Source organism: Herpailurus yagouaroundi, unplaced genomic scaffold (assembly GCF_014898765.1).
Source record: "Herpailurus yagouaroundi ecotype Mexico unplaced genomic scaffold, PumYag 77, whole genome shotgun sequence".
In the NCBI taxonomy this organism is placed as follows: domain Eukaryota; kingdom Metazoa; phylum Chordata; class Mammalia; order Carnivora; family Felidae; genus Herpailurus; species Herpailurus yagouaroundi.
Window position 1 is genome coordinate 73,167,141 of NW_024412388.1, and position 26,641 is coordinate 73,193,781.

The following is a 26,641-nucleotide window of genomic DNA, read 5'->3' on the forward strand; positions in this document are numbered from 1 at the left end:
AAGCTCGAGTTTTTCCCTTTCTTGTCCCATTTGCCAATTTCATCAACATAGTAACTGTCTACTAATGGGCAAGCCAGAGTTGCACTGCTCCTTCTGTGTTGTGTATAATTCTCTTTTTTTTCCATTCTTTCCATTTTCATTGTTTTCATCAGTTATAAAATTTTATTTTATAAAGAATATGACATTCCAGGAAATTCATTTGATTTCTTCAAGTTGTGAAAAATTTTCTTGCTTATTTCCAGTTTGGTCAATATAGTGGACAGACTTTAAGGTGACATCCAATGATTCCAATGCTTTATGTGATACCCACCCCCCTCTGAGTGTGGGTCGGACTATGATTTGCTTACTCTAACCAGTAGAGTGCAGCACCGCTGGTGGGATGTCTACTATATAAGACTCCATCTTAGCAGCCCAGAACTAAAGACTTCCCTTGTGAGCTTGATAGAGTAAGCAGCTGTGTTGGAGATGCCCACATGGCAGGGAATTGTGAGTGAACTCTAGGAACCGTGGACACTCCATAGGACCTAAGGGTGGCCTACACCCAAGAGCCGGCAAAAATCCAGGGCATTCAATTCCACATCTTTAAAGAAATGAAGTCTTCTCACAACCTGAATGAGGCTGGAAGTGAACTCTCCCCAAGACAAGCCTCCAGATGATCTTGCAGCCAGCTGACACTTTGATTACAGCCTTGTGACCCTGAGCAGAAGACTGGGTTAAGTAGTACCTGGACTCCCTACCCCAGAGAACTGTGAGGAAATAAGTGGGTGCTGTTTTAAGCCACCAAGCTTGTGATATTTGTTATGCAGCAATAGAAAGCTAATAAAATTGGTAATTAAATCTTTAAATAGAGAATGTATAAAGTCCAATTTGCAAATTTTACTAAATGGTATTGTTCAATATAAGACTATTTGCATTGTTTCTAGATTTTAAAAACTTAAATAGATCACATCTCTGAAGACTTTCTATGGCTTTTTATTTTCTATTGCAAATTATAATTACTATCAATATTAGTTAAATTAAAATTTCATATTCACTTAACATTTTAAAAATTTAATCTAATTAAATATCTATATTTTAAAAACTTCATTCTAGCATTTCATATTCATCTGCTTGCTAATGTAAAGAATTTTTATTATGTTTCATGAAGTTTGTGTCTATAGTTATGAAATGCAAATTTAAGAGTAATATGAATTGCTTAATAATTTAAAATATCTCAGTCTCTAAGTGTAGCTGTTGCAAATACTGCACTAACGTTATTACCTCTGAAACCATAAATCATAACATAAAAAGAAAGAAGAAAACAGAAGTCTGCATTATCAGGAAGTAGTACTTCATTATACAGGATTCTATTGCATTCATACTGAAAGGAGAATTAGATAAGCTAATTAATTCATCTTTCCTTTTTAAAAAATTTTTTTTTAATGTTTATTTATTTTTGAGAGAGACAGAGCACAAGCAGAGGAGGGGCACAGAGAGAGGGAGACATAGAATCCAAAGCAGGTTCCAGGCTCTGAGCTGTCAGCACAGAGCCCAACGTGGGGCTCAAACTCAGAAACCGCGCGATCACGACCTCAGCTGAAGTTGGACGCTTAACTGACTGAGCTACCCAGGCATCCCTCATCTTTCCTTTTACCAAGGTGCTTCGATGGCCGGCTCAAATCCTCTCCACAATCTTGAGCATTTTCTGTCTCTAATTTTGGCAGTGGACCACCTACTAATTTCATGGCATTCACACATGAGATTATAGGCCACAGAAATGGAGAAGAATTTCTCTGAGGCCTGAAGACACTAAACAGCTTCAAAGATGGACCACCATGATTCTCACTTCCTGATATTAATGCCTTTGTGTAGTCCCCTCCCATTTGGAATCATGGCTGGCCCACGTGGCCAACAGAATATAGATGTACAGTGTGACTTCTGAGGTTAGATCATAAAAGGCACTACACATTCCACCTTGCTCTCATGGACCACTTTATTTTGGTGCAAGCCAACAACCATGTCCTGAGGACACTCAAGTTGCCATGTGGAGAGGTCCCTATGGAGAGGAAATGAGATCTTCCAGCAACTAGCACTATGTGGCTGGCCAGCAAGTAAGCCACCTTAAAAGCAGATCCCCCAGCCCCAGTCAAGCCTTCAGATGACAGTAGTCTTGCCCCAAATCTTGACTATAACCTCATGGGAAACCCTAAGCTAGACCCACTCAAATAAAGCATTCCCAAATTCCCAGTCCACAGAAACTCTGAAAAATAATACATATTTAAATAAATATATATATAATTGTTATTTCAAACCACTAATTTGGAGTAACATGTTATATAGTAATAGATAATACATAGTAACAAGAGTGATGGTCTAGGATGATCGGTCATATTGCTCCAATGCTAACTGCTGGGTCCTGAGTGACAGAACCACTCATGTGTTTTGTTTTGTTTTGTTTTTAATACATTTACTTTCTTTGTGATGTAGAGGGTCCTCAAAAGTGCTGAGCCCAGATCAAGTTTCTCTCTTGCCTGGGTCTAACAATGGTATTGTTATCAAACATGGTAGTTATCAAACGCTAAGAACTATTCTAGATTTAGTATGCATGCATATATGTTTGGTGTTAATATTTTAGAGTGTAGGTACTATACTTGATAGTATGTCTAAATATCTTAAAACAGTGGAAAACTTACAGTTAACACAATCTAGTAAAATGATTATTTCCCTAGTTCTACAAAGAAATTGGAAAAATACTGCATACAAAATAATTAGGAAAATATGGGAACCAAAATAACCATAAAATACTAATGACTACATTTATGGAATTTAAAAAAAATATAAGCAATGCAAAATTTTTTTGTTAAAGGCCACAGTTAACTATGAACATACTTTGTTCTTTTCAGAAAACAATGGTTCAGAAACAACATATTCAATCTAAAGTAGAGATAGATAAGAAATATTATAAAGACATATACACTAAATAGACATTACCAACAAAAACAGAAATTCAACTTTTCCCACGACTAAGCATTGAAAAGAGAAGATCAAACTAATTTGTCTAGGATTAGAAACAATAAAATAAAACCTGGTAGTTAATTCTACACATTCTACACATGAATAATTATTACCATGAAATCATGATATTTTTAAATCGTTCAAAAATAAAGCACAATTACTATAGGAAAGGGCTAGAATGTTAAGTACTCTGTGAAGATACAGTCTTTCCCCCTTTCTTTTCACCTTCCTTTTCATCACAGGTAGGACAATTTGATCCATATTTCAAGGGTTGACCATGTCTTGTTGGCTAAAACTAATTTTAAACTTTGGTAGGAATTTAAGGAGTTCTAGCCCAATCCTCAGAAATTGAACATCAAGTCAGGCTTATGGTTATCCTAGTGATGATCTGGGCCTCAATTCTCATTCATGTTCCTACTTTGTTCTTTTATTTTCCCCGTTTTTTTTTTTTTTTTATTTAAATTTTACTTAGTTAACATACAGTGCAATATTGGTTTCAGGAGGAGAATTCAGTGATCCATCACTTACATACAATACCCAGTGCTTATCACAAGTGTCCTCCTTAGCACCCATCACATATCCAGTCCTTCTCCCACCCACCCACCTCCCACTGTCAACTCTTGTTTTTTTCTCTATCATTAAGAGTCTCTTGTGTTTTTTTTTCCCTCTCTTCTCTTCCCTCTCTGTCATCTGTTTTGTTGTTCTTTTTTTTTTTAAGTTTATTTGTTTATTTTAAGGGGCGCCTGGGTGGCTCAGTCAGTTAAGCATCCAACTTCGACTCAGGTCATGATCTCACAGTCAGTGGGTCTGAACCCCGGGTCAGGCTCTGTGGTGACAGCTCAGAGCCTAGAGCCTGCTTTGGATTCTGTGCCTCCTTCTCTCTCTCTGCCCCTCCCCTGCTCACTCTCTGTCTCTGTCTCTCTCTCTCAAAAATAAAATTAAAAACATGAAAAAAATTTTTAAGTTTATTTATTTTTGAGACAGAGAGAGAGAGAGTGCACTCATGCCAGCATGAGTGAGGGAGGGGCAGAGAGAGAAGGAGAGAGAATTCCAAGCAGGCCCTTGCAGTCAGCGTGGTGCCCAATGCAGGGCTCAATGCCATGACCATGAGATCATGACCTGAGCCAAAATCAGTGGTCAGATACCTAACCAACCAACTGGACCACCCAGGAGCCCCATCTGTTTTGTTGTTCTTAAAGATTGGTTATCATCTGTACTCCAGTTGTGGGAATTGCAATCTGCCTTATTCTTGTGTCCACAAAGCACTTTTGGTATACATTATGTTCTATCCCTTGTTCATAAGGACCCCACCTTATTCTTGCCATTTTTCAACATCAAGAACACAGTCCCTGAACCCAAGCCAACCCCTGTGGGCATATTTGCACTCACATTCCTGACTTTGATAACCTACAAGACTGAGTTTTCCCTTATGTTATCTGCACTGAAAATAACTGCCTGCCTGAATTTTCACCTGTTAGTGTTATATCTCTATGAAATCATGCTCTGCCTGGACGTCCCCCAAATTACCAGCTATAGTTCTTTGAGTGTCTCTCTTCTCTGTACCTATCCCAACCTGAATGGTGGGTTTAATTCAAAGTCCTGTCTCTTCCATACATCTTGTCAAGCTATAGTTAGCCAAATATAGTCACTATAGACTACAACCAGTAAGTAAAAATCAGAAAAAAACATTTTTCTTAAAAGCGACAGAATCACTTAAAAATTAATAACAATTTTTCAGAATGCTCTAGCAACAGTAGTACTTTCTCTAGGATCAAATTAACTACAACCTTTTCCTCAGACAAAATACTGTCTCCAAATTCTTGATAAAATGTATGTATCTGAGACACTACTGTGCAATACGTATTTAAGACTATCCTGGGCTAAGGATAGAAACTAATAACAGATGTCTAACAGAAGGATTTTATATTCTGAAATTCTAACACTAGAGTTAGAAGCCAAAATACAGTTTACTTTAAATAGACTCTTCTAACAAGATGATGTATGAGAAAAGAGGAGGAGACAGTTCTTTCTATAGTTAGAAAAGTAAACATCTCTGAAGTCCAGGTAGCTTATGGGTGTTATTTTGTCTACTATTCTAAGACTATGATATTTTGATTTTCATAGGAAGAAAACTAAGTACACTTTTTCTTTGTCAAACTTTAATGTAATATGATTTGATTATTTATAATCTCTTCCAATCAGGCCTGCAAAACTCGTTTGAAAAGTCTCTATATTTTGACAACAATTTTCTAGGCGTTGTTGAGAGTAAATTCCAGCTCCAATTTCATGTTTATCTTCAATCCTGACAAGTCAGTTCTAGCATAAATATTTTAGCTCTGTGGAGTAATGTAAATTTGCATAACCAACTTAGTACAACAAAGAAACTACTGATTAAATCGGTCCGGGAGCCATGTAAAATGCTTCTTTAAAAGCAACTATAGAATTTCCTGATTGTGGTACTACAGAACGAAGTCTGAAAACTTTGAATTAAAAAGGAAGCTGCTTACAACTGGGTAGTACATATAAAATTTGATGTTGACAAATATATATGAAACCTCTCCCTGCCTTCCCTTTTTAACAGTGTTCTTTTTTTCTATTATAAATCAGTGAATAACTGATGCTTTTAAAGAATCTGGCTCATCAGATATGTTCCAAGAAGCTTTTCAACTAGATAGCAAAGCACATAAAATAGAATGGTAGTTCTATGGTATTTAAAAGAGTCTTGACCAATAAAGATCGTCTACTACCTTGTAGATTGTGGTACTACCTGTGGAGATCTCTTCCGAAAGAACTTGAGATGAATTCAAGTTATACCCACAGATAGCAAAAAGAATGGATGAATAGCACTTACAGCCCCATAGCTGTCCTCTAACATAACTGACAATAAGGATTTTGATCTAACTTTTTTTGATTTGTAATATGTAGGGGTTGTAAGAGGAAGGAAAGAGGTAAGAGCTATAATATCTCAATAGCCAAAAGTATGAGTACACAAATATTGACTAATATATAACTGATTACATGAGGTCTTTAAAAATAATTGTAATGATTACTAGTAAGTACCTTTTACTAGGATCTTGAAATGTGTTAATATAACAACTTTTATATACTCTGGTCCTAAAATATACCCAATTTCCAGCAAAATCAGTTTTCATACATTTTCTGGTTGAAAAAACAAAAACACATTGTGTTGTAAATTTCAACTCAATCTATAAATACTGAATAAAGACAACGTTTTACTTGGGGAGAAATTTTCTGGGAAGTAAGATTTAAAATGAGATAACGTTTAACCCAAACACTAAATTTAAAAATAGCAGTATGAAGCTAAATACCAAATAACTCTTGGACAACCAAAATAATATGTTATTTTGAAATGTGTCCATTTTCAATAGCTTTAATATAATATTTATACTATTTAGGAGAAGATCTCTCTTACTTGTAAGTCTATCATTTCATTAAAAAAATACAGATGTCGCTAAGGAAGCTGATTCATAACAACTTAATTCCATAGTCAGTGTTTACTCAGGAAAAGAAGTGATGATTTGGCTGGCAGAACAAGCTACAGTAGCAGAATAGCAAGTCTTCCGAGCCTAAGTTCAGTAATGTTACTATATCACTGAAATATTTTGGACAGGGTTTTTACTACTCCTCTATGTTTCTGTGCTATATGTATATAGCATATGATTTCTCTATATAAGAGAGAGATATACATATTAACATTTTGTTAAACTATTTATATCAAACACACAGCTTTGGTATATAAGTTAGAAACTGACTCAGTTGTGCAAAGAAGGTCATGTTAATATTTACAAAGGCCTAAACTTGGATTTTGAAGTTTTCTATGCCTATTTTGACTGTCAAAGTGTTTCATACCATACATAGTACAGAAAGTGAAGTAATTCATTTTATCAGCTTCTGGCCTTAATTTCAGAGACTTTAAAAACCTGTGTAAAATATCCCATAAACGTTACGGAATTACCTAAAAAGTGTTACTAGTTTTCTACAAATTACATTGTAAAATTACTTCAAACTGAATCATATTCTATGTTTGTAAGACTGCATACTTCTATCTACCTAAAATTTAAGGAAATGAGAAAATTTAACACAGAGAGAATAATCAGATTAATTAAAGGGGAGTGATAATTATAATAAAGTACATCTTCTAGTATTAATACTAATGATCATAAATGAAATGACATGGGATCCACATAGCAGTACCCTAACAAAGCATGAACCCACACTTCTAAATAGCTCTGAAATCAGCAGAAATTTTGAATTAACAATCCTCGACATATGCATAGCCAAAAGTTTCTTAGATACAGGTACTTTTAGATTTCAGTATTTCTACGACTTCTGTTATATTCTTTCAGACATATAGATTTCTGTCATCGTCTTTATGGTGGCCTGGGATGCTTTAGTTCTGCAGCTGTGTTTGAATATCAACTTCATAAATAATAACAAATAATATACATAATTTAATCAATTACCAAGAAAAAATGGCCATATTTATATTCCACACACTTAATATTTTCCACACCAGAAAGTGGACACATCATCAAAAGGTATTTTCCTTTTACTGCTATTAAAACAGTAATAAGTAACCATTCTTCTCATGGAACATTAATAATCTAAATTGAAATAAAGTTTCCCATGATGCATAATATCCCATGCTAATACTTTTGCCCTTATTTAATGTCAAAGCTATTTGAAGATGATTTTACTTGTAATAAACAGAACATAGGGGAGCATTTATACATAAGATACTATTCTAGAACAGTGTCTGAGGTCAGCATTGGCATAATTTGACTTGCGGCTGTAACTGTATCTTAAAGTACTGTGATTTCCTCATAAACATGGCCAAATAATTTAGTGGTAAAACCAAGAAAAAGTACATATAGCATACATGACATATTACAGCACCAGATAGATTTTCTACTATAAACACTGTTTAGGAAAAATGGGATACATATGTTTTTCAAATATAATTTTCCCAAGGATCTAAATCTATGACAAGGGCATATGGTTTTAAAGGAATAAAATTTTACAAATTTTATAACATAAAGAACAGTGAGATCAACCCCGCAATAATCACTCCATTCATTATTTTTCCACTGTTTTCTTGAACTTCTCTTTTGAATTCAATAGCATCTGTGGAATAATTTTATAATTCTTTAGAGAGTAAAAAACCAGAAGCTATCTATAAATTTCCATGGATAATTTTATAGTTCATGATAGAGTAGGAAACTAAAAATTACCAATACATTTTCAAGATAAAGTTAATATCCACAGAAATCCAGCCATATTAATAAATGAAGTTGGTAGCTATGTAAGTGGCATATTACAAGGGCTTTGGGAAAATACTCTACTTTCTCAACAATGCCTAAAATTCCACCATTGCAGATTACTTAATTTGTCTTAAACTACACTTATAATATAATTACTAATGGGTAAAGTAACAGTGGAAGCATTAGAAGTAATTTACATAATAACCATAAATAACTTTATTCATTCTTTCACTAATGTCACACTTTGATAGGAGAAAAAAGGAAAAAAATAAAGATGAAGAATGGAGAAGACAAGAATAAGGAAGATAAATTTCACCTACTGTCAATTTTGAGACAGCCTAAATCTGCAGTTAGATAGATATTTGCACATGATAACTAGAGAGGTATTTCTGTTGGGGTATATACGAGGACTTAAACAAAAAGAAATAACATTTTGCAGTAAAATGGAGTGTAATTAAATGAGATGATATACAGAATATTTATCAGAGTGCTTAAGAACTAAAAATGGTGATGGTAACAATAAATGCTGGAAGATTAGCTTTAAAGTTGAATATAGATGTAAGAAAACAAAATGGCTGGCTTATTTTTAATTTCTTGACAGTTTGGTAAGCTTTTCTTATTAAATTGAATTTTTGTTTTAAGTTTATTCATTTTGAGAGATGGAGCCTGCGCAGGGGAGGGGCAGAGAGAGAGGGAGATACAGAATGTGAAGCAAGCTCCAGGCTCTGAGCTGTCAGCACAGAGCCCAGCCCGATGTGGGGCTTGAACCTACGAACTGAGGTCACGACCTGAGCTGAAGTTGGATGTTCAACCGACTGAGCCACCCTGGGACCCCAATAAATTGAAATCTTTAAAGTGGAACTTTAAAACAATTTTATCACATTTTGGCCAAATATCATGAAAAAATTAATCATGTTCTTCTAAGCAGTGTGAGTAGCAGACAGCAGAAATACCTAAGGAGTAAGGAAAAGGATCCTGGGTTTATATTCAGAGAAGCTGAGATAAATTCCTGGTTTTACCACCATTATCTACGTGATGCTGAGCAAGTCTTTGAACATCACTGAGCCTCACTCTCCTCACCTATATAACGGTGACGTTAATACCGATTCTAATCTACCGTCAAGAAATACTGCAAAACTCAAGAATAAAATGCTTTAAAAGGATATGAATATTCTGGTGAGATTTGTTCTCTTTTACAATTATTATCAAGCCTTTTTTTATACATACCAAAATTTTAGAAAAACTGTTATGAAAAACCCAATTTCCTTCCTAATAGACTAGAGAACACAGTGTAGCACAGAAAGTGTTACCCTAATAAATACCTCTGGATAGCAGTAAAACAACACGAGTGAAAAGGAGGTGGCTAGTTAGCTAAACTAACTCAGCCAGGATAACGTAAGGATGCTTCCCTGAATCACAGTCTTCTCCTTTGTTAAATGATGGGGATGTTGGATGATGTCAAAATTTCCTCCCATCTCTGAAATTATTATATCTGGCAAAATTCACTTTCCTTGATTTTTTAAAATCTGAAAATATAAGAAGCTGCAGGGAACTAGTTTCTAAACTAATGTCTGAAGCAGGCATTCTTAAAACCTGTAAAATATGAGGGTTAATAGTGATATCATTAGTATTTTAAATTGTTCATGTGTTTTCTGTGACATTTAGTTTCTTGTAATAGGGATAAAAGTCCCTTCCATTGATCTATTAAATGGTTAGAAAAGTGTTATATTTCATTATTTTTTAATCTAAATTTTCCTTCATAATCTCAGATATTATTTGAATTTTTTTTCAACGTTTTTTATTTATTTTTGGGACAGAGAGAGACAGAGCATGAACGGGGGAGGGGCAGAGAGAGAGGGAGACACAGAATCGGAAACAGGCTCCAGGCTCTGGGCTGATGGCCCAGAGCCTGACGCGGGGCTCGAACTCACAGACCGCGAGATCGTGACCTGGCTGAAGTCGGACGCTTAACCGACTGCGCCACCCAGGCGCCCCTCAGATATTATTTGATAAACTGTTAAGGTGGCAAAAGTTAAATTCTATTGAATGAGATATACTGTGGATAACAAGAACAACTACATTTATATTTATATAGGTGAGAAATATGCATATAATTAGATTATATTGCTCTGAACGGAACCTCAAAAAATAAAAATTGAATTACCTGTCTTCCCTTAAGACCCTTCTTTCCCCGGATCCCAGGAACACCCTAGAATATACAGATGTCAAAAGTAAACACTTGTTGAATAAATGAATAAGATATTACAGATCTTTTCTTTCTCAAACATCGATTAATGAAGTATCACAAAGAGAAAACTGAATTATTCTCTAAACTGGTATGACATTCAGAAAATCTTCAATATATTAATTTAATTGAAGTGGCTCTTTTTCTTCTTCATAACAGAATCCTGATTTTATTCTGGAATGCATCCTATCTGTACCTCCAAATGGGATCCTACCATTCCTCCGGTAATAGTTCTTTGTCCAGAGGTAGGCACACAACCACATAAACAGGAAGGTCTTATTTTCCAAAACCTAAGGAACAATTAACCTCCTCTCTGTCTCCCTACCTCTTCGACTGGACATAAATGAAAGCACATTTAGCCCTTGCACTGACAATTCTGCAACCGGGTGGGAAACCTGCCTTAGCATAAAGCCAACATTAGGTGAAGCAAAGTAGAAAGGATGATATCACTGTGCTAAAGATCATATTGTGCCTACATCCCACCTAACCTATAGATTTCTGGTTATGTAAGAAGTAGTAGGGCATAATACTTAAATGCTCAAGCACTGGAGCCAGAACATCTGTGTTCAAATCCTGGCTCTGGTCTTATTACCTGTGCCTTGCATATATCCAACGACCCAGTAAATCATTTGCTGTTATCGTTACCATCATTATTAAAAATTTCCTCACTTTTAAGCCAGTTTGAGTTGGGATTTTCTGTAACTTGCATTCTAAATACCCTCACTTACATAATCACCTTGAGACTTAGACTTACCTATAAGCCTTAGAGACTAAGAAATCTGCCAAAAGCATGTAGCATGGGTTTATAGGTACATAGAGCTAACTTAGAGGATATCATTGGTGGCAGTAATCCATCCACTTTCACTTCAACAGTGTTTGATAAAACTCATCTAATGTCTTCTCAAAAAGCACGGGTGAGCGATAGGACTCATTTCATTAAGACTTTATACATCTTTACATAATATAGTCAACCTTTTTTTTTAAGAGATAAGGTAATTATTTTTTACAACTTTAGTAGGGCCACTAAATCTCAGCAGGAAACCTAAGGATAGTACAGACAAAATTATATAAACACTTTGTCATATATATACACGCATACACACATTACTGACTTTCAGGAAGGAATTCTTTATATTTGTTTTTGGAAGGGATTAACATTATACTCTTTTTTTTTTTCCTGTTCTTCTCTACACTTCTTCTCTACTCTCTTCTCTACACGTACACATTTTATAACAAAATAACAATACCCAGTTAGCTATATCATTCATAGTTTAATGAAAATTTTGAAGTAGCCAAATAATATTAGGACATGGCACCCATGATAGCCATAATATCACAAAATGGTCTTACATTTATGACTTGAGACAGATCTTAATATTTTCATATAGACTGGTCAAAACTAGTGAGTATGATTACAGGCAGTGTGCCTAATGATGGTCAGTGATAGGATCCTCAAATTCAAGATAATAACATTTTGCAAGGACATATAATTTTGCTTTATTTATTACATCATTAACTAGAAATAAGTTCATGTCTAAAGGCCAAGAAAGGATTGTATCATGTGCAACAGAGTAATAAAAATGTAAACTGTATATACTCCTTTGGGTGAATGAGAAGCATTCAATTCTTTGCATGACAGATTGGAAACATGAACTCTAAGTCTGCTGTATCACATGACAATCAGGTAGCTTAGTTGTGGGATTACACTGAAGATATTTCTGCAAGTGAAAGAAATGACTTGCATATTCATCAAGGGAAAATCTTCACCTCATCTCACCAAAGAAGAATGAACATTTTGATTGCCACAACAGCACATTTAAATTCTGAATATTTCTTCTCTGTCAGGAAATTCACAAGTCATTACAAGAAAATGTAATATAACTCACTCAAACTGACTGTATGTTTGAAAAAGTCATCTAGCAAAGAATAATTTGGTTTACTTTCATTGGCAAAAACCAGTTTCCAGAAATGAAAACTCTGGCCTAACCACCATGCCTACAAATAATAGAGTCAAATGCTAAATTCTGAATATGACTATATTTTCAAACCTTATGATAATATACTAATATTATTCAATTCTATCTTTTTCAGTGAATACTGACAGTACAAATGAAGTAATGCAATAGAAATCACTGAACAGTACTGAAAGTAGACATGATGAAGTTGGAATACCAAAACTCTGTACTTAATTGTTCTAAGATAACAACCATTTTTGCAAAGATTCTATCTTTATTCACAAGAGCCTATATTTATGAACAGCTATCTTCCATTATTAAATTAAACAAAAACATATCTTCTGAAGCTGAATTATTTACTATACATTGCATTGTAAAGTACAAGACCTGTCAAGAGTTTGTACTTAAATACTAATGGATTACAAAATACCATTTTCATAAGCAGATATTTTAATATTTCAATTTGCATTTTTTAAAAATTAAATTTAAAAAGCAAACCAGGGACGCCTAGGTGACTCAGTTGGTTAAGTGTTGACTCTTGATTTTGGCTCAAGTGATGATCTCACAATCATGAGATCCAGTCCCACGATGGGCTCCACAGTGGGCATGGAGCCTGCTTAAGATTCTCTCTCCCTCTACCCCTCTCTCTCTCTTTTTTAATGTTTATTTATTTTTGAGAGAGACAGAGACAGAATGCTAGTGGGTTAGGGGCAGAGAAAGAGGGAGACACAGAATCCGAAGCAGCCTCCAGGCTGTGAGCTGTCAGCACAGAGCCCGACATGGGGCTCGAACTCACAAGCTGTGAGATCATGACCTGAGCCGAAGTTGGATGTGCGACTGACTGAGCCACCCAGGCGCCCCTGCCTCTACCCCTCTCTTACCCCCAACTTGTGCATGTTCTCTTACAAATAGATAGATAAAAACAAATAAATCTAACCATATATATTTGTATCACCTTATTTCCTTAAAACAAATTCGGTAAAATTCAAGAGAATCTAATTATATATCTGGTAGGTGGTTTTTCTTAAAAGGTGGTTTGCTTCACACAATAAGATTACCTATCTGATAAGTGTTTATGACCTCTGTTGTCCTATCATAAGCATATCACTTTAGAAATAATATTTGAAGGAAATGGACTTACTCTTTCTCCTTCAGGTCCCAGTTGTCCTACTTCTCCAGGAGAGCCAATAAAACCCTTAAAGTAAGCAAAAAATCTTTTCATTTGAATACTTACCCTGTAAGGAATTTCAAATAGAGATAATAAAATTATTCCATAATAGTGTGAAACTATTAGGCTTAACAGAATAAGTAACTTCCCTTTGCCTTATCACCTTCCTTCCAGAAGTTACAGATCAATCTTTACATTAAAAAAAAAAAAAAACAAAGTAGGGAACATAACTTAAGACACAGTGGCCAATGAAAATCAAGATCAAATCCTTTCGTTGAATTTTATAGTGGGCAGAAAAATATATAATTAACTAAAAATAAAGGCAGAATGGAAGTATCAAAAGATATTAAGTAGCATGAAGGAAGAAGAGATCCATTCCAATGTGGCAGAAGGTAAAGTCAAAAAAGTTTTCAAAAGATACTGACACCTGAGATAGGACTACAGCGTAGCTAAAATCCTGATAAGCACAGGATGGAGAAAGAACACTGCCAGCAGAACAATCGCAGAAAGCAGAATCAGAGAATTTCAGGGAGTGTCTGTAAATGGTAACAGATAGCATTATACTTGTAAGATGCTTTGGAGAAGAGCAAAAACCCACTGTACCTTAAAGAAGATTCCAATTGGTCAGACAACCAAGGGGTATTTATATATAACAATGCAAGGTACTTTATCCTAACATACTTTAGTTATAACCTAAAGGTAAATAAAGAGGTAAATAATCTCTTTACCAATTTAAAAGGTAAAGTGTATGATAGTTTGGAGAGTACATTAAGGTGAGACTTAAATTTCAAGCTAAGAGTTTTAGACTTTATATTTTAGGCAACTGGAAGCTACTGCCTTTAAAGGACTGTGATAGTGACCTTAGGTTAGGTTGTACTTGCAAAATATTAATCTGTTGGCAGGATATAGAATATATCTGAGGCAAGAAACAGTGAATGTAGGAAAATCTATTAGAAGGCTCTTTCAATGGTCCAAATTTGAAGGCTTATGAGTTTGGATTATGATTCCAAAACATTATTTTCAGAATCACCAGCTACAGATAGCCTCAAGTTTAAAAAGACTTAACTTTTATTTTAATACATACAACTGAATTTTTTATTATAAATAAAAAGAAGAGACACCCTAACTGGTATACACTTATCACTGAACTAAGAAATCAACTGAAAACTCAAGAGAAAGTTAGACCTCTATTCGATATAGCCTGAATAAGGTGCAAAAACATTTTAAAGATTTTAATGAATAATTACATAGGTATTTCATAAAGGTTTCCTGAGAATTATTATGCTGGTTCTAACAGAATATAAAATGTCAGCAGCACCCACCAAAAAAGTCACACGGGGTTGTGATCATTCTCAAGACTCTGTCCCTAAACTACAGTTTAGTGTGTAATGAAACAAAGAACATTAAAAAAATAATAATATATATGCTTTTCCGTTTTAGATTGAAGGTTTTATATCCAGTTAGAGGCAATTTTGTGTCACCAGTGTGCCACTAAAAGGTCAGGAGAGGCCCTACATACTTCTATTGTTTGAGGCAACTTGCATATTATTATACAAAAAATTGCCAAAAGAGGATTACAAAGTGATGGTCTATTTTAAACATATGCACTTAATGTAAAAGTAATTATAACACCACAAAATGAAATTAAATAATGCTGCCAGTCAAAAGATCATTTATCACAGGATTTATAAAAATATTAATTTACAGTACATAGTATGTGGTATAGTGCAATAACAAGATACAAACCAAAAAAAAACCTCTTATAATCCTGTCAGCATGTTTGTGATTTTTGTCCTTTTAACCAAATGTGGATTTGAAGTTAATGTTAAAAGTCTACATTTGAGAACCTCTGTGCATAGGAAGCCTAGAGAAATGGACTTCTTGATTCCTCCTGTATTCACAAAGGAAAATTAAGGAATCAAATCAATTAAATCAATCAGAAAAGAAACTATATTTGTTATTTTGAAAAATGTTTTTTTAATGTTTATTCTTTTTTTTTTTTTTTTTTTTTTTGATAGAGAGAGACAGAGCGTGAGTGGGGGAAGAGCAGAGAGAGAGGGAGACACAGAATCTGAAGCAGGATCCAGGCTCTGAGCTGTCAGCACAGAGCCCGACACAGGGCTTGAACTCACAGACCATGAGATCATGACCTGAGCTGAAGTTGGACACTTAACCGACTGAGTCACCCAGCTGCCCCTAAAAAAAATGTTTTTATGAAGCTGCTGTCAAAACCTAAAAATACAACTTAAAAAGGGTTACAACCCAGAAAATAGTTTCCATACAAATGAAAAAAAAGCAACAAAAGGATGTCTATCATAGTGCAAAAGGATGTATAACATATAGTGACATAAAGAAGAACTTCGAAATAGAGGAATCGTTGAAGCAAGATGAGAAAATACAGTAAGAGAAAACTGCATGGTGCCAAATAACGTGTCTTGGTGGTACTAGCTAATGCACAGAAGAGACTCTCAAATTCCAATAAAATGAAAGAGTCTGCAAAGAAAATGCATGCTATATGCTAGGCACTGTGGTTTAAGAATGCTAAGCTCAAAAATAGCCAAATTATGGAAAGAGCCTAAATGTCCATCAACTGATGAATGGATAAAGAAATTGCGGTTTATATACACAATGGGATACTACGTGACAATGAGAAAAAATGAAATATGGCCTTTTGTAGCAACGTGGATGGAGCTGGAGAGTGTGATGCTAAGTGAAATAAGTCATATAGAGAAAGACAGATACCATATATTTCCGCTCTTATGTGGATCCTGAGAAACTTAAAAGAACCATGGGGGAGGGGAAGGAGAAAAAAAAAAGTTAGAGAGGGAGAGAGCCAAACCATAAGAGACTCTTAAAAACTGAGAATAAACTGAGGGTTGATGAGTGGGAGAAAGGGGAGGGTGGGTGATGGGCACTGAGGAGGGCACCCTTTTGGGATGAGCACTGGGTGTTGTATGGAAACCAATTTGACAAAAAATTTCATATTTAAAAAAAAAAAAAGAATGTTAAGCTCAAGGGGACGCCTGAGTGGCTCAGTCGGTTAAGCATCTGACTCTTGATTTCAGTTCCGGTCATGGTCTCACAGTTTGTGAGATTGAGCCCCACGCTGGATTGACAGCACAGTCTGCTTAGAATTCTCTCTCTCTCTGCCCATCCTCTGCTCGTGCTCTCTCTTTCTCTCTCAAAATAAATAAATAAATAAACAAACAAACAAAAAAAGAATGTTAAGGTCAGATGGTTATTATCATAACTACCTTAATTGCAAGTTTTAGTATCATTATCTAATAAGATTTTTACATGAAGGAAAAAAACCAAAAAAGCAGGTCCTTCTAACTCCAAAGTCCATGTTCTTGACCACTAAAATATCTTCTTCCTGGATCCAAGTCAATATGTGCTTTTGGTACAGTTTCTAATTAAAAAAAAACATATGACTTGTCCCTGCTATATTTTCACTTAATGCAAGAGTAGAAACAGTATGAAATAGAGGTAAGAGTACAGAATAAAGGTGAAAAGACTTTGGGTCTACTTCTAGCTAGCTATGACTTTGCCAAGTCATGTAAATTCCTTAGCTTACTCTTTTCTCACCTGTAAAATTCCTTCACAGGATTGACAGCAAAATAAGAGAAGAAAATACATATGAAAGTATTTGAAAATATTTAGGAATTAAAGACATCATTATAGCACATACTGTGTAAAATACATTATGCTTTATTTCAAAAAGGCATTTTAGATAATATAAGGCATGCAGGTAGATTCTGGAAAATAACTTGCCATTAAAAATAGAAAATTTTAAAAAACAAAAATTTTAGTTTACTTTTTAATTTTTCTTAGACTACCTTTGATTTTAATGTGTAGGACACTACATAAGATATCACGGTAATTATTTTTACTCCCTTAATGATTTAAAGTGACTAACAAAACTCCTTAATGGTTCAGAAGTACAGTGGTATATTCTCGATATGATAAGCTTATTTTCTTCTTTTCAGATATATATATTTTTTACTCCAGATAGTTTTTGCATCATATTATCTCAGCCTTGAAATTAATATGAATTTTGTTTCCTCTTCATATTTTTTATCATGATTTCTTAGGTCTATAGACTTCATATATAAATTATACTATAGAGTATATTCTAACACACCAGACATGCTAGGAGCCAGAAAGTATAGAAAAGAATGATGTAAAACTACTATAAGAGTGCTTTCTGTTGCCATTAACAGTGAATGTATCTATTAAACAAATGAACTTCTTTTTAGGCTAAACTGGCATTATATTCAAAGCTCCTACACAAGTGTGAAACTGATACCTATTTTATATATTTCATCCTACTTGTATGCAAGCACGCTTACAAAATGATGAAAATGCTTACTTACTCGTATACCTTTAGGACCTGGATTACCTTCTGGTCCAGCTACACCCTAGTGTGAACAAAAGACATCATCATCATACTACAGTACTTTGAAAGCATTGTTGATAAATGAAATGAAATGGGTACATAAAGAGGTATCATTTTTCACAAGTATAAAATTCAGAACTAGGTATACTTAATGAAGACTATATATGGTCAAGAAGTTTTAGCATTTCAGAACCAAAAGAGGTTCTGATATATATATATATATATATATATATATATATATATATATATATATAATATATATATTTAGAGGCACTATATATGTGTGTATATATACATATATATATATATGTTTTTAGACAGCCAAACAAGGTAGATTAACACACATTATAAGATATAAAAAATAAATTTTAATTAAATTATTTCTCATTGGAAAATTGTCTTCTTTTAAAACACTTCTAGTTAAAATATCTAAAATATATTCCCATAATTTAAAAAAATACATTTTAACTTCAGATCAATGTCCATATGCTTGAGCATTTATATTTTATGTTTCAGATAACATAAATCATCACTTGGTGGTAAGACTGTAATATACAATACCTTCCATGTATTTTCAAAGGCCCAAAATGTGGAATTTTGTTAACTATAGATTACTTTTTGGCATTTTCATTTCCCTTATTCTTGAGAATAAAAAAGATATTATAACTATAGTTTTTTAGTATGCTAAATGAATAATCAATTTCAAGAGTAAGCCTTCATGAAAACCTATGAAAGAAAATTTATTCTGTTAGTAGTCTACAAGAAAGAAAGTTATAAATTAGAGGGAAATAAATATGAAATAATTAGAATGAATTTTCAAAACCATATACAAAGACTTGAATTCATTTCAGATAAAAGTGTTTGGTAGTGGTATATATAGCACTATCAAACTCTCAAGTTTTTATAACTCTGCTATTAAAAAATAATACTTGTTATCCAATCTGAACTCTTACCATTACTTCATTTTAGTCAGTGGCAGTATTGTAAAATCAGCCACAGGATTGTTTTAAAATCTTATTAGACTCTTGGGCATTTTAATTTTGAAGGTTCCACTGTATCACATCATACATGTTTAAAAACTCTACTCCAATTTTACACATAACTTTCTACAGTAAGATTCTGGAGGATTTTTATAATTTTGATTTTGAATTATTTTGCCATGAGTAATTCATTATTTGATAAAAGTAAACCAATTATTATTTGAACACTAACTCTGAAAATCAGAAAGTGCAATGCATTAATACAAAGGAACATAAAAGGAAAAGTATAAATATAGTTACCTCACCTGCCTGCCAGGGTAACCACGTGAACCAATATTACCAGTGAATCCTGGAATTCCCTGAAATAAAAAACAAAATAAATAAAACAATACAACAAAACCAAAAGAAGCCCAAGGAAACAAATTTGGCACAATTATAATATTCAAGTTCAGAAAGAATTTTTTTCGCCACAGAAGGACCAAAGATCCTACACATTGTTTATCTGACTGAAATCACCTACTTGAAATTAAAATGAGCCAAAATAACTAAATAAATGTAAATAAAACTGTTAGATTAGGGCTCTAAATAAGACATTGATTATTAATGATAAATCCAGGATGGAAAATTCCAGCACTACATAAATAAGACACCTATTCTAGAAAGAGTTGGTACATTAATTTCTTTCTTTTATTTTTTTAATAAATATTTATTTGAGAGAGCACAAGCAAGGGAGGGTAAAGAGAGGGGGACAGAGAACTGAAGCAGGCTCTGCACTGACAACAGTGAGCCTGATGTGGGGCTTGAATTCATGAACCATGAGAACATGACCTGACCCAAAGTAGATGCTCAACCAACTGAACCACCCAGATGCCCCAAGAGTTGGTACACTTCTTAATAACCAGTGTCTTTTTATATTGTCTCGTGTCTCAATCATTTTCTTACCTCAACATCTTGCATGTTAAGCATGATGTCCTTAATGTCTGAGCATGAGCCCCAGAAGACTAAAAGGGGCAGTGAACTTCAGAACCAACCTCTTCTTCCTTCCTAAAGTAAACTTTTTTTTTATAGCAAGTCTGATTAAGAAATGGATATTGAGTGGTAATTACCTCAATCATGATATATCTCTATCTAAAAATTCAAACAGTGACACTGGAATTGTAAATTCATTTAAATTTTTCTTTTTTGTTTTAGAGAGAGAGAGACAGCATGCGCAAGCAGGGGAAAGGGGCAGAGAGAGAGAGAGATAGAGAATCTTAAGCAGGCTCCATGCTCAGTGCAGAGCCAACACAGGGCTCAATCCCATGAACCTGATATCATGATCTAAGCTGAAACCAAGAGTCGGATGCTCAACTGATTGAGTCACCCAGGCACCCAAGTAAACTCATTTTTTATTTATTTTTTTAAAAATTATGTATTTGAATTCAAGATAGTTAAAATACCGTGTGGTATTGGTTTCAGGAGTGTAACCCAGTGATTCATCATTTACATATAACACCCAGTGCTCATCCCAACAAATGCCCTCCTTAATGCCCAACACCCATTATGGTTTGCCTCCCTCTCCGATTTTATCTTATTCTTCCTTCCTTTATCCTATATTCATTTGTTTTGTTTCTTAAATTCCACATATGAGTTAAATCATATGATGTTTGTCTTCCTCTGACTGACTTATTTCACTTGCTTAGCATAACACACTCCAGTTCCATCTATGTTGTTGCAAATGGCAAGATTTCACTCTTTTTGACCACTGAGTAATATTTTAGTGTGTGTGTGTGTGTGTGTGTGTGTGTGTGTGTGTGTGTGTGTGTATACATGAATCTGGATGCAAAAACTCTCAACAAGATACTAGACAACCAAATTCAACAGTACATGAAAAGAATTATTCACCATGATCAAGTGAGATTTATTCCTGGGCTGGAGGGCTAGTTTAATATTTACAAATCAATCAGTGTGATATACCTCATTAATAAAAGAAAGGATAAGAACCATATAATCCTTTCAATAGATGCAGAAAAAGCACTTGACAAAATACAGCATTCTTTCTTGATAAAAACCCTAAAGAAAGTAGGGGTAGAAGGAACATACCTCAACATCATAAAAGGCATATATGAAAGGCCCACAGCTAATGTCATCCTCAATGGGAAAAAACTGAGACTTTCCCCCTAAGGTCAGGAACACGACAGGGATGTCCACTCTCACCACTGTTGTTCAACATAGTACTGGAAGTCCTAGCCTCAGCAATCAGACAACAAAAAGATATAAAACTTTTACTCTTTGCAGATGACATGATACTCTATGTGGAAAACCTGAAACACTCCACCAAAAAACCGCTAGAACTGATATGTGAATTTAGCAAAGTCGCAGGATATAAAATCAACATACAGAAATTGGTTGCATTTCTATACACCAATACCAAAGCAGCAGAAAAATAAATCAAGGATTTGATCCCATTTACAATTGCACCAAAAATTGGAAGATACCTAGGAATAAACCAAACCAGAGGTAAGATATCTGTATGCTGAAAATTATAGAAAGCTTATGAAAGAAATTGAAGACGACGCAAAGAAATGGAAAAACATTCTATTCTCATGGATTGAAAGAACAAATATTATTAAAATGTCTATAGTACCCAAAGCAACCTACACATTCAATGCAATCCCTATCCGAATAACACCAGCAATCCCTAACAAAATAACACCATAATACTACCCAAAGCAATCTACACATTTAATGCAATCCCTATCCAAATAACACACTAACAAACAAAATTCATTTTACATTGGCAACTTTGTATTTTTTATTTTCAAACAAGGTTTGCTGAAGGCAGGCTGATATATAGAGAATCAAAGGCATAAGAAAGGAAGCTTCTACAGGCCTAGACCATCAAGAGAGAAGAAATATCTCCATTTGTTTTTACTTTCATTGATACACTATTTATTCATTCATTCATTAGTTTATTCAGAGTCTAGATCTGTTAAATAATTCTTGAGCCAAGGAAATGCCAGAAGCATACATGTTGAACTGCCTTTACCTAACCTCAAATGGTGACAGCAAAGGTAAATTTCATGGATTACTTATTTATTATGTAAAATTCATTTCCTTCTTATTGTTTGTAAAACAGATAAAAGACACTAGCCCTTTGTCCCTCTGCTCCGAAGCACACAGAAGAGTATTACCTCCAGTTTAAGTAGAAAAATACTATAAAATGCTCCCAAATTTGGAAAATCTATAGAAAGAGAAGACCAAGGAAAAGACAAATGGAGGATCATAGGTAAAGTTTTTGCCCTCCCATTCTATTAGATATGAAGGCTTCTTATATGTCTTTATTTCCCCTTTCCTCAGAATCTCTCTCAATTTTGTTCTCATTTTTCTCCCTCCTTTCCTCTTCCTCCAACAATTACCATTTATTGAGCACTTTTTATGTGTCAATCACTATGCCAAGCACTTTACATATATCCTACATCTATGAGATAGATGCTATTTTCTCCATCCTCCATTTGGCATAAGATACAGAGAAGTTATGAAAATTGCCCAAGATGCCACAGTGAGTAAGCAGCAGAGCCTGGATATGAACTGAGACAATCTGACAAAAGTTGTGTCATGCACACACACATACATACACATATCATACATACACATATGTATGTACATGTACATATAGACATTCATCCATATATATGTGTGTGTATATATATATATATACACACATATATATATATATATATACATATATATATACACACACACATGGCAATGGACAATTTAACAGAAAGTGAGTGAACAAGTGGATTTCTGAGAATTGCAGAATAAAATTCTTTTTTTTTTTTTTTTTTAGTGTTTGTTTATTTTTGAGAGAGACAGAGACAGAATGCAAGTGGGTTAGGGGCAGAGAGAGAGGGAGACACAGAATCTGAAGCAGGCTCCAGGGTCTGAGCTGTCAGCACAGAGCCTGATGTGGGGCTCGAACTCACCAGCCGTGAGATCATGACCTGAGCCGAAGTTAGACGCTCAACCGACTGAGCCGCCCAGGTGCCCCTCTTTTTTTTTCTTGTTTGTTTTTTTTGAATCCTTATTTATTTTTGAGAGAGAGAGAGAGGCAGCAGAGCATGAATGGGGGAGAAGCAGAGAGATAGGAGACACAGAATCCGAAGCAGGCTCCAGGCTCCAAGCTATCAGCACAGAGCCTGATGCAGGGCTCGAACTCACCAGCTGTGAGATCATGACCTGAGCTGAAGTCTGACACTTAACCAGATAGGCCACCCAGGTGCCCCTGCAGAATAAAACTCTTATCTACATTTGGAGAGATTTAGCCTATGAATTTCCAAAACCATATTTACATACTAAATATTACCTTACTACAATATATATAATATTATATTCCCATAATAACATTCATTTAGCACCTATCTTATGCCAGGCACAATTTCAAGTATTTTATATGTAATATCTTATTTAATCTGCCTAGACCCTAGAAAGTAGGTATTATTATTTATTTTACAGATTAAAAAATGAAACGTAGAGCATTTGTCACCAGTGCAAAGTCACTCAGACAATAAGTGGGAAGCCAAGATTTGAGTCAGCAAGTCTAATTCCAGAGACCACCATCCCAGGCTGCTTTCCTGGTATAGTGCTAAAGTGCACATAACTTCCAATATTACTCTAAGGAAATTCTAATTTAATTAGGAAATTAAATCTCTAATTACGAGATTTGCCCCAGTCTATTTACAACAGCTTCCTTTATGCCTCATCCAATTCTAAAATACACAGGCCTATATACAGACATTCACAAAACCTTCTATTAAGTTATGCCAATAGAAAGAAGTGAAACAAATTTAAAAGACTGTTTTTATTCTGTAGGTCACTGTCTGGCTAAGACCAACCATCATCCTTTTCATTCCTCTCCTAGCCAAATTAGGTAAATTGAACTCTCTATTAAAAAGCAATCTGTTTTAAGACATAAAAGAAATCTGACTTTGAATGGATTTTCATAGCGGGTATTAAGGCAACATGTAGAGATTTAAGACATTCCAGCTGCAAAGAGAAATACACAAAAGAATTCTGCTGGATGCCTAAATTCTGCTATCCTGGAATAGCAGTAAACAAAGTAAACAAGTAAGCCTTCAGCATAATCCTACATGGCATAAACATGTCTAAGCCAACCACACCCTAAAATCACTGTGACAACCACAGAAGCTCAAAAGAAATTCAAAACAAACACTACAACTCAATTCACTATGCACTTAAACGTGTTAAAAACAAAATGTGGCCCACTTAAATCTACAGATTGAATGGAGCAGTTTAGACACAAAGTTGTATCTTTAGAGCCTGCAGAAATAAGGAATAGGAAACCTGCTCCAATCCTACTTCTAACTTCAAGCATTAAAAGCAAACACTCTGAGACTATCAGACTTCATCGAGAATCCCAGCACTGCTACCAAGTAGAATTAGTAAAGTAGAATAATAATTTCGGGATCACAGGATTATTGTGTAAAGAAGACAGAACAATGTGTAGAAATATATTTAAAAGTGGGTAAACTGCAATAATTCTTAGTGTTGGTGTGTATTAAATTAGTTAACATGTGGAAATATTCAATAAATAATTGTAGTACTAGAAGTTGTAGTTAATAGTAGGTACAGCTTAGTAGCTAATAAAGATTCAATAAATGGCAGTTCCTATTACTAGAGCTTGCACAGATGATACAATTATTTTCCAAATGTTTGTCCACCGATTTGTAGATATTTATAAATTTTCCAGAAGTAAACATCTCCTACCAAATTAGTTATGCTCCTCTTAATTTCTACAGTGTTTTCACAGTTAAAATGCAAAAGGGTTTTAATTGTATTTCACAGTTAACACCAATTTTGCCCTTTTTTCTGGAAATAAATAGAATGAAAAGCAATAACTGATTCCAAAATACATTTTCCAACCTTTAAAATTGATTTTAGATGCTTCTAAAACACATACCTCCCTCAAAACAATAACAAATATACTAAGAACTAGGTTATAGAGCTATGAGGTTATATAGGTTATATAGCTGTGAGAACACCCGTTAGTACTGACGGGTCAATTTTTCACTTACTTGTGAAATAATTAGGTTTTCTTCATTAGAATTCATACATTTGTGCCAAAGCAGTTTTCTAGAGATTCTTTTTTTTCTCCCTGGGGACTAATCCCTCCTGCCTTTCAGACTTTTTCCCCCTAAATGTTTTCCAGCCCTTGTTTGATTCAAGAAACTGAGATTACACCTTTACAGGTACATGCATCACTTGTTATATTTAGTAATTAGTAATTTTGAAAAATTGTGCCTCAGGGACTGAACAGAGTGTACTGTAAGGGACACTCTCTGCTGAATCTCCAGTAATGGTGTCCCTCACCTTAGTTAGTTTCTAATTAGTTAGTTTTCATTGCTTTATTCATACTGACCTAGTACACATTGTGTTGAAAACAAAAGAAATGGCTTTATTTTTCTCCCTATGATATATATTGTTTTCTGGTGGGGAAGACAAAGAATTACATGATAAAAACTACAAGGCTCCCAAACTATTTTGGCTTTTAAATATGTGTGTAATGGACAATAGCATATGTGCTATTCTAATTTGGATTTTTATTAAAATTTATTTACATTCCTTCATGCAAGGGTCAGGAAACTAACAGCTATGGACAGGCTTTTGCAAATAGGCAAGCCCCTGAAATTGTATAAAAAATCAAATGTGTGAAAGAAAATATAAAAACAAAAAAATACAAAGTAATCAGTTGTGTGTATGCACATGTGCAGGTACATGCATATGCATGAATATGTGTGTTTTCTGGGGAAAGAGCTCATAGCACTTATGACATTCTCAGAGGGGCTTTTGAACCTCAATAGTTTAAGAACTAGTTGCTCAGTTGGCTAAGCATCCAACTTCGGCTCAGGTCATGACCTCATGGTTCATGGGTTCACTGTGCAGAGCCTGCTTGGGATTCTCTCTCTCTCCCTCTCTCTCTGCCCCTTCTCCACTTGTGCTTTCTCTCTCTCAAAATAAACAAACTTAAAAAAATTTTATTCATTTATTTATTAAAAAAATGTTTGTATTAGTTTTTTTTATTTTTGAGAGGCAGAGAGAGAGAGAAAGCGAGCGAGCACGAGTGGGGGAGGGGTAGGGAGAGAGGGAGACAGAATCCGAAGCAGGCTCCAGGCTCTGAGCTCTCAGCACAGAGCCGGATGCGGGGCCCCAACTCATGGACCATGAGATCATGACCTGAGCTGAAGTCAGATGCTCAACCCACTGAGCCACCCAGGTGCCCTTAAAGAAATTTTTTTTTAAAGTTTAAGAACTGCTGTCCTGGAATATGTTAAGCAGATAGTTAAAGTCAATCAGGGGTTTGGGAAAAACAAACAAAACTATAACGTGATTAATTGAAAAAGTTTGTCCTGCACTAAAAATTGAAAATAATTGAGAAGAAAATCTTAAATAAGTGGGGAAAAAGAATCTCTCAAGGAGTCCCTAATGTGTGTCTTTTTTTACTGTAGAAGATATAAGTTTTACGAAGTACTTACTGGTTCACCTCGGAGACCTGGGAGCCCCGGATGGCCTTTGAGACCCTGCAATGGTAAAGGTGAAGACATGTTATGAACAGTAAATT

The 26,641-nt window shown here is 34.6% G+C and overlaps 1 protein-coding gene across 5 annotated transcripts in view; it reads right to left on the reverse strand.

The window, feature by feature from the left end:
- The window catches only part of COL24A1 (collagen type XXIV alpha 1 chain), a 405,325-nt gene that overhangs the window by 301,224 nt on the left and 77,460 nt on the right, over positions 1–26,641 (reverse strand). For all 5 annotated transcript variants that reach the window (XM_040470847.1, XM_040470844.1, XM_040470848.1 and 2 more), the window contains 5 exons: positions 26,556–26,600; positions 19,326–19,379; positions 18,018–18,062; positions 13,618–13,671; positions 10,441–10,485 (listed from right to left, as the gene is read on the reverse strand). In XM_040470847.1, the coding sequence (XP_040326781.1) occupies positions 10,441–10,485; positions 13,618–13,671; positions 18,018–18,062; positions 19,326–19,379; positions 26,556–26,600 (243 nt within the window). The remainder of the gene's footprint in view (positions 1–10,440; positions 10,486–13,617; positions 13,672–18,017; positions 18,063–19,325; positions 19,380–26,555; positions 26,601–26,641) is intronic.